The 9,277-nt window shown below is 37.1% G+C and overlaps 2 protein-coding genes across 2 annotated transcripts; one reads left to right on the top strand and one right to left on the bottom strand.

Annotated features, from left to right (window-relative positions):
- Positions 1-423: 423 nt before the first annotated feature.
- On the top strand, positions 424-1,891 carry LOC114245646 (uncharacterized). Its single transcript, XM_028177886.2, has one exon. It carries the CDS (start codon positions 424-426, stop codon positions 1,411-1,413), a length of 990 nt encoding a protein of 329 aa, XP_028033687.2. The 3' UTR covers positions 1,414-1,891.
- Positions 1,792-7,959, bottom strand: LOC114245710 (uncharacterized). Its single transcript, XM_089735973.1, has 6 exons — positions 7,857-7,959; positions 5,722-5,797; positions 4,088-4,203; positions 3,464-3,603; positions 2,600-3,046; positions 1,792-1,983 (listed from the first exon to the last, which is right to left on the bottom strand). Exons 1-6 carry the CDS (start codon positions 7,914-7,916, stop codon positions 1,866-1,868), a joined length of 957 nt encoding a protein of 318 aa, XP_089592099.1. The 5' UTR covers positions 7,917-7,959; the 3' UTR covers positions 1,792-1,865.
- Positions 7,960-9,277: the final 1,318 nt, after the last annotated feature.

The following is a 9,277-nucleotide window of genomic DNA, read 5'->3' as shown; positions in this document are numbered from 1 at the left end:
TTAAGGTTTGTTTTTAACACATCACTTCTACAAGCTTCCAGTCCATAACCAAGAAAACGATGTAACATAATTTTTTTACTGGTGGTAAGACCTCTTGTGAGTCCGCGCGGGTAGGTACCACCGACCTGCCTATTTCTGCCGTGAAGCAGTAATGCGTTTCGGTTTGAAGAGTGGGGCAGCCGTTGTATACTTGAGACCTCAGAACTTATATCTCAAGGTGGGTGGCGCATTTACCTTGTAGACGTCTTTTTTTTTTATTGCCTTGATATGTGGACAAGGCAATAAAAAAAGCCAACCATCAAGCATTAAATAAAATAAATAAAAACACTATGGAATAACTGTCACTATAAACACCATCACTCACCATACTAACTTCAAAAAATATCTGAAAACACCTCATTCGTTTCACAGATTGATTGCTCTATGCACAAGGGAAATATTGAAACGATACATATACACATAAAGAACTATAAAATAATATCTGATAATTTAGGAGGAATGAACAGTGAAAACGATTATAGAAAAATTAATTGTACAAACTTTGAGAAACGTCATTTTACAAAAGAATACGGTAAACCAACTGTTGTATACGCAAATACTGCGAAAAAGAAAAAGAATAATAGTCAAAGCTTAGAAATAGACAAATATACAATAGATGACAGTCACACTGAATCTAGTAAAATAATTAATACAACTACTTCCAAAGAAAATACAGATTATAAAACAATTTCACCAAATCCATATACTGAAAATTACACTTTATTTAATGAAGTTCTAAACATTCTTAGAAACAAAAAGAATAAAGTCGATGTACGTAAGAATAAAGATGCCGGAACGAACACCGATTTTAAAATAAAACCAATATTGGCTGCAAGTAAAACCTTCAGTTACTCAATCGAAGGCAGCAGCAATAAAGATTTTACAGTAATAAACAGTTTTCAGCCTAAAAATAAAACAGAATGCGCTATAAATCTGCCGAAACACAAATCATCTTCGATACCGCAAATGAAAATAGAAGAAATAAAACAAAATTTGAAAGAAAATGCGAAATCCAGAGATGCCATAGAGGAAGTTAATCGGATGTTCGCCAGAGTTAGAAATAGTGATTACAAAGACGAAAACGAATTTGGAGTTAACAGGCCAATAACAAGAAAGGGACCCAGAGTATTGCCAGTTGTCAAAACAAACTACCAAAACAGCCCTGATCACTGTAAATGCTGCCAGACGAAGCATTGCATGTCCAGTGGAGATTCCATAAAACGCGGCAGAGACGAGAAATGCGTTTATATGATGTGCTGTCATTATGATGACAGCAGACATACCCAAACCGGAGTATTGTTTTGCGAGAGATGTCGCTTTGTAAATTCTAAATGCAAATTGGAGAATTGCCAGAGCAGTAATAATTATAACTAAGATTTATTTGTTTAGTATTTATTTATTTTATCAAGATATTGCCAGGATTTCTTGGAACATTTATCAGCCAAATGAGCTCAAGTGAACTCCAACTTGAAACACAAGTGGAAGTCGCAATTTGGCTTAACAGCTACCTAAATTCTGAGATGGAACACAAGGCTGTTTTGGCTCATTTTTTTAATTTATTGCTTAGATGGGTGGACGAGCTCACGGCTGGTATTCAGTGGTTACTGATGCCTATAGACATCCACAGCATCAATACCGCTACCTACCTTGAGATATGAGTTCTAACCGTTCCAACCGAAACGCATTACTGCTTTCGCGGCAGAAGCGAGTGATGTGTAAATGGGGTTAGATACACTAGTAAACAATTGAAAATAAAATAAAACAACTTTTATTGGAAAACTTTACGTAAAAACCACCTTAACAAAACCAAATATGTAGGTATCTATTCAAAAATAAAAACTCTCATTCGACATCTTGGTCTTTTCAATTCTGTCGCCATGTTTGTTTTCCCTTCTCTGCAGATTCTCGCTGTGTGTTCTGTTCCAATCGCGGGGTGAATCGTGGCTAGAAACAATATGTTATCTTAAAACTTTCGAAAAGAATATCTAATGCGAGGCGTTGAATTTCATTTTTGTATTATGTGCGGTGAGTGGTAGGTGCACATGCAGCCACTGGTAGCGTTCTCCATTTATTGCTTAGGTGGGTGGACGAGCTCACAGCCCACCTGGTGTTAAGTGGTTACTGGAGTCTATAGACATCTACAACGTAGATACCTTGAGATATAAGTTCTAAGGTATCAGTATAGTTACAGCGGCTACCACGCATTACTGCTTCACGGCAGAAATAGGCAGGGCGGTGGTACCTACCCGTGCGGACTCACAAGATGTCCTACCACCAGTAATTACGCAAATTATAATTTTGCGGGTTTGATTTTAATTACACGGTGTTATTCCTTCACCGTGGAAGTTAATCGTGAACATTAAATTTTCATTACATTAATTTGTTAAGTACGTATTTCATTAAAAGGCGGGACTCGAAAACCGGTGCATCGCTCAACACGAATGCACCGGACATCTTATCTATTAGTCCACGACGCAATTCATTAAGACATTCATACAGATTATAAAAACCCCCGAAACCCATTGAGGAACATTTGAAAGAAGAAAAAAAACCAACTCACTCTCCCAAACTAAGATTAAACACAGGCTCGCCTCCGCTCATACGAGCACGTCCAGTTTTATTGTCAATCTCTTTAACTAGAACCTTCTTCAGTGCATTCGAAGAATCAACAAACTTGCACATGCAATCATTTAGGACTTTCATTTTGGCTAACAACAGATCGCGGCCATCGTCCGCTACGTCATTCGTTACAAACGCATCACTCAACTGCAAGTCTGTATTCGTCGATGTGTGCTTCAATATTTTAATTTTAGGCGTGACCGTCTCGATAATGAACTCTCCATCTTCGATTATTTCGTCTGGCGGCTTGTAATAGGGCTGCTTGATGCCCAAAATCGCGCTGTCCTCGTCGTTAAGACAGTCTTTCGTTTTATTCAAAACTAGCTTCAATAGTTCCTCTAGACTTATCTTGTGATCGTTCAAAAGATGCCTATCTAGGGCCGTTATTCTGTAATCAATTTGAATATATATAGTACATTTGCTTAATTAGTAATGCGTTTCGGTTTGAAGGGTTGTGTTGTAAAGACTGACCTTAGAACTATTTCTCGAGGTGGGTACATTTAGGTTTTAGAGGTCTATGGGCTCCGGTAGTTACTAAACGCTCGTCCACACATCTAAGCAAAAAATAATTAAATAAAAACTTTAGTTTGGTCAATAGATAACGATAATTTAAACTATACCGCGCGGAATAAGGACGTACATATACATAAAGGTATTTGAAAAAAAAAAACGGTCCTAAAATATTTATCTGTCATTAAATTTCCAACAATAAAACTTCTAATGTAAAATTTACTCTCCTTAATCTACTTTATTAATTACTAAGTTTAATTTACTAATATAATTTTTCAATGTAATATATTAACACCTGTCGAATTCGGACGAGCAAAGATGACATCCGTATGTTTCTTTATGCAGATCTCTGAGGCACGTGGTCATTGCGCTAGTTCGGGACACGGAATCGATTCTCAACTGTTTAGATGTGCATTCGCTCGGTATCGAGATATCCTGTAAATGCAGCAGTATCTTCTATAATGGATCGTCGTCAGCAGACGTCTATGATTAAACCAAAGACAAGGGTTTTGTGCTGATAATATTGGGCGGTTGAAACCGTCGCAATGTCGAGCAATACTGCGCCTATTAACTGTCTTGTGAATTTTCTTACTGAAAACAACTTTGGACAAGCATCAGCCTACTGAGTTTCTCGCCGGATCTTCTCAGTGGATCGCGTTTCGATCCGGTGATAGATTCTGCGAAGCACTGCCCTTGCTAGGGCTAGTGTTAGCAAAGTCACCAGGTTAGAGCCCCGCGAGCTTGCTTACGCTTGGTAAAACTAGATTACCCTCTAAAGGTGACTAGAAATGGAGAGGAAAGAAAAAAAAAACTACCAATTTAATGAATGGAAAAAACTCTCCTTGGTATTAAATATGCTTAATATTAATTTTTATATAACAACCATATTTGGAGCGAAATAAAGTTCATTTTTACTAACGTTAAATGTTTTCAATGGATCATTCTCTTCCGGGTGTGAGAACAGCGTTCTGCTTTTGTAGATTTTGGCCCTTAGTCTGTCGAACAGACGCGTCGCTGATGACGTTCTACCTGGAACTGGTTTCGGCAGTAAAATACAGTAATATATTAAAAAATAAAATCGATTACAATCGGTGGCACTATTTCGACAGAATCATGCCACCGGAGCATAGCTCATCCCTATTACCTGGGACGATCGTGTTAAATTTTCCCTATGGAGGGTAGAGGTGAGGAGAACCGTCTCTGGGTGTAAAAAGTGTCCGTTAAAATCTGCTAAATAAGGGTGGCGCTACAGTAGCAACTGGGTAAATTAAAAAAAAGGCGCTAAACGTTATTAGAATAAGATAGAGAAATAAAAAAAGGACGAAAGAACTGTAAGCACTTCAAAACCACAAACAGTATTTTATTTAAAGCTGACAAGAAAATGCAGTCGATGTCTCCACGTTTTACCACAGCAATAATTTTCGGTTATATTGACGAAATTAGTTTGGACTACGTAAACATATGAGGTCTTGTAAATTATACGGTCACTAACTACTCTAGTCATTAAATATATTAAATTTCCTAACTCAGCATACTTCAATCAGTTAACAACTGCTTAATTCATATCATACCCTGTGCCTATGCTAGCGCCATTCTGGAAGATTTTTGAACTGTTATTTAGTGCTGAAAGTGGGACAATTTTTTAAGCTTCTCCCATATGAGACGGTTCTTCTTACCTCTACCCTCCATAATTTTCCCAGTTTTTTAGTTTGGCAATTGGCTTCTTGCGATGCCATTGTCGCCAGTGTTGCCCTTATAAAAATTATACATATTCTGAGTTATACCACAATAATATGATGTGCAATTGCATCTAATTAGATGAACTTGATTTATTCGTAACTGTAATTAATTGGGTTGAAATTAAATTAAAATGACTATTTACAGAGACTTTAATGGATTTTTTGGTAAGAACTCGAAAAGCCATGTCCAACAATTTTGTTTCGTTTCCCAAATTTGTGTGCTTTCGCGGATGTCTTAAACAAGCCCCCAGTTATAACACGTTTAAACTTCAATAAACAAAACCAAAGGATTCATTCACACAGATCAGTTCCTCGTATTCCCGCCAAAAAGCTGAAGATTCATTTAAAAGGCTTAATGCGAATAGAGTACATGTTTTAAATCCTTATTCGAACAAAGAATTTGATTTAATGTCCCCGGTGGCAAAGGCAGCTTGCCAAACATATTATACTTAAAAAAAAACCCGATTGAAATCTATTTAAATAAAAATGAATAATAATTGCTGTTCGTTAGTCTCGCTAAAACTCGAGAACGGCTGGACCGATTTGGCTAATTTTGGTCTTGAATTATTTGTGGAAGTCCAGAGAAGGTTTAAAAGGTAGATAAATATGAAAATGCTCGGAATGAAATAAAAATAACAATTTTGTTTTTCCTTTGATGTGTCCACCGTCGGACGGATTCCTTTTGTTTGTTTTGAGTTTATTTGATACAAAAGCTTAGGTCTTTTATTTATCGATTGAGGCACTGCGAAGCCTGCCGGGTCAGCTAATAAAATATAATTTAGCGATTAATTAACGTCTGAAATTTGAAACATACGCTTGAAATTCGTGTTCTCGTTACCATTGTTGATTGGGCTCAGGATCTTGGCTCTTGGTAATGTGTTGGCTTTCTCCTGCGAAATATTTTAAGCTTCATGTATGTAAATGATTTTATTATTATTAACTAATAATTCTATTTCCTAATTGCGCCTTCCGTTCATATTAAGCTGGTTTATAGTGTCTCAATTATATGACTATTTGCACGGTAGAAGTTTTGATTTGCGATTGTTACATGTGCAGACGTTATAAACAGTCTCTTTTGATGCTATAATGAGTCGCAGGCATTATTAAAAAACAATTAATGCTTGAATCCCTTAACTTATTTTCGTGAACACGGAACACCGGAAAATGCAGTACCGGAAAGGCTATGAGTAATTGTAAAAACTATTGTGGGTGTAAGGAATAGACATGCGTAGTTCCGGACCGAAATAGTTCCTGGAACTATGTCCTCATATGGAACTATATCATTCAATCCAAGTTGTCAAAGCTAACATGTTCAGACAGTTCCATTTCCATTCCAAGTGTACTGTTATGCAGGAACTACGAACGCGTTGAACATGACGGACATGCGGACATGATTAGAGCATAGGTATCGCGCGGCGCGGAGGCGTGGCGCGGCGAGTCCACCCGAACGAGTCCCGAACTGACACGAGTCCACGTAAAGAGATAAGGCGAAATATGGCGCTAATACGAGGGAGTGAGATGGAGCGCGTGCATGCAACTGCGTGTGGAGTTCTTTCACATTACATTTTTATGAATATTGAAGTTATGTTCTACGACCTACGTGTTACAGTCGAGAGTTGAATGAATTAAAATGTTTTGCTTAGGATTTTGACCTTGACCATGCATCATTTCTAAGAGCACTTAACCTTAAGTGTTTGGTGACCATTTCTTAGAAAATCATAATAAAAAATTAGAGAATTTTAAAACATTCACCACTTTCGCTAGTTTTGTTAGCTACATTACGTAATGAAAATAAAATATATTGTTATCTCGGTTATGGGAAAAAGGTTGTAAAGCTAAAACGAGCTCAATATGTTGTATATCAGAATAACGTGGTATTTTAATTGACAATTGATAGGTTATAGTTTCCGGTGCATCGTACAATACATTGAAAAATAATGAAAATAGTAGAGTAATTGAAATTATGACAAAGTGGAATAGTACATTAATAAATTATGAAACAAACTGTAACAATGAACCTAAAACTAAAAACCTTACAAAATAATAATTATAATGATGCCATCAGCGGCAATCTATTTTTATATAGTGTTTTTAAAAAATTGTATTATTAATATCTTTTTTGAAAAATATTGTATAATTAATAATAATTTAATACGTGATTCGCTACACTACAAACAGCTACTAGACTTAACATGTCCGCGGAACTAAACGGCTACATACAGCTACCAGACTTAATATGTCCGCGGAACTAAATAGCTACAAATAGCTACTAGACTTAACATGTCCGCGGAACTAAACAGTTCCGCGAACATGTTTACTGGAACTAGTTCCGACACTCTAAAGAACGATGTCATGTTCAATCCTTTTCCGAACATGATTAGCGCACGTCTAGTAAGGAATACTGTTTTAAATAAATGGGAAACTAGTTGGAAAAGTGTCCAACTATTAGTAGCACAGAATACAACTAAAAATCTATCAAAACTACGCCAGCGTAGTAAGCGGTGTGAATGTAGCGTTTGTAAAATAAGAGAAATGTTTCTAGCTGCAAAATGTAGTTATAATAACTTTTGGCGCCATCTTTGAAATTACACCACTTGCTACGGTGGCGCCGATTCAATAGCTTCTCTCTCTTCCCAATAGAAACTTTTTGCATACATAGATTTATTATCCTACCTGTGCTGATAGCCTTGAGAGGCTATTTCAGCTTCTCCTTGACGTGTAGGTGAGCTCACGGGGCTCAAACCAGAGCAGTGCTTCGCAGAATCTACCACCGGATCGGAAACGCGACCCACTATGAAGATCCGGGGAGAAACTCAGTGGGCTGTGTCTATGGATTAATTTACTCGTCGAGTCCTTCGTCGCAAGTGACGGGTTCGACGAGGACGGTGACCGGGCATACACAAAAAGTGTGCCCCTGACCTTTATACTGAAAACATGGAATGTTCGTACCAGTGGCTTTTCAAGTTGAGGTACGTCGTCCTCTGTAGGGTGATGGAGTTGTCGGTGCATTGTTAGTGCACTCTCGAATTGCGCTGTGAAGTCGCACTGGGAACAACTGGAACACACGTTATGCATTAACAATTAGCCAATCACTAGTGATGATGGAACCTGGTAATATTTTTGAAAAGTGAAAACTTTTTTGTTGGCATCCTAGTTCAAATTCTTGTGCCTTAACAATTAGGTAATCACTAGTGATGATGGGATGTGGTAATGTTTTTGGACTGAAAATTTCTTTGTTGTCCTAATTTGAAATACGATGAAACGAAAAAGCGACACTAAAAAGGGACATACTTATGAGATATGTTTTTGTAAATACGTAGAAGTAAGTCTAAATTAGTCTCCGGCTCCTATAGTATAGGGAATCCTAGTTTGGGACCGGATGATCGTCGGTGACTTATCGGCGGTAATTATTTAACTTATTATAGGGCCTCCGAGAGTATGAACTATAGGTTTCACTTCACTTCTAGACTTTGTGAATTACATACTGTTTTTTTCGATTAGGTCTAGAAATTTGCAATAGTTATTTGCATAATCAACATTTTTTTATTACACAATTATTTTCGACATTAATTATTACAAATTAATTTGTATTATACCTGAATGCCATGATTGTTATAAAAACACCACAAAACGTTAAAAAAGTATTTTAAATGAGAGTAAATAACAAATATGATTGAAAGAAGACAAAAGTCATGTCACATTGTCTATCATAGAAGAAAAAAACATTAAGAATAAAAAATTAAAATTACGTTATCTGTGGAGAAAAACGCGCCTTCGCTAGAAGTAATAGTGTTCTGTGAACGCGCCAGTCATTTGAAATGTTTTTTTCACGAGAAATTTTTAAAGATCAAATCATGATTGGCGTGTTTCTTTTTCTTTATCACCTCCTTTCTTATCTTCTATCTTCTATACCTAGTCAGGTCATAAATTCTGTCACATGTTTATTGTAAAATAATTGAAACAAGTTTATTCATTATGTAACCATTCATATACCAAAATGAACTTAACAAAACATAGATTCTTATGACACTAAAGTTTATTCAAAATGACCTCCGTGATTTTGAATACAGGCCTTCAATCTGCGCGGCCAGTCGTCTATCGCAGCACGAACGAGGTCCATGTCAATATCGGCGCCTGCCTTAATCAAGGATGTCTTGAGTGACTCCAAATTGGGTCGAGGCTTTGAGCACGCCTTTTCCTCCAAGTGTTGCCATATCTTGTAATCTAACGGATTCAAATCTGGACTGGAGGAGGGCCAGTCTTCGTGCCGGATGAAGTCGATTTCACGCGCCGCCAGCCAGTCTTGTGTGCTCTTCGCTCTATGAGCTGGCGCCGAATCTTGTTGGAATACCCAGTGCCAGTAAAAATTT

Source organism: Bombyx mandarina, chromosome 02, assembly GCF_030267445.1.
Source record: "Bombyx mandarina strain Sakado chromosome 02, ASM3026744v2".
In the NCBI taxonomy this organism is placed as follows: Eukaryota; Metazoa; Arthropoda; class Insecta; order Lepidoptera; family Bombycidae; genus Bombyx; species Bombyx mandarina.
This window is presented reverse-complemented; position numbering and strand designations above follow the sequence as displayed.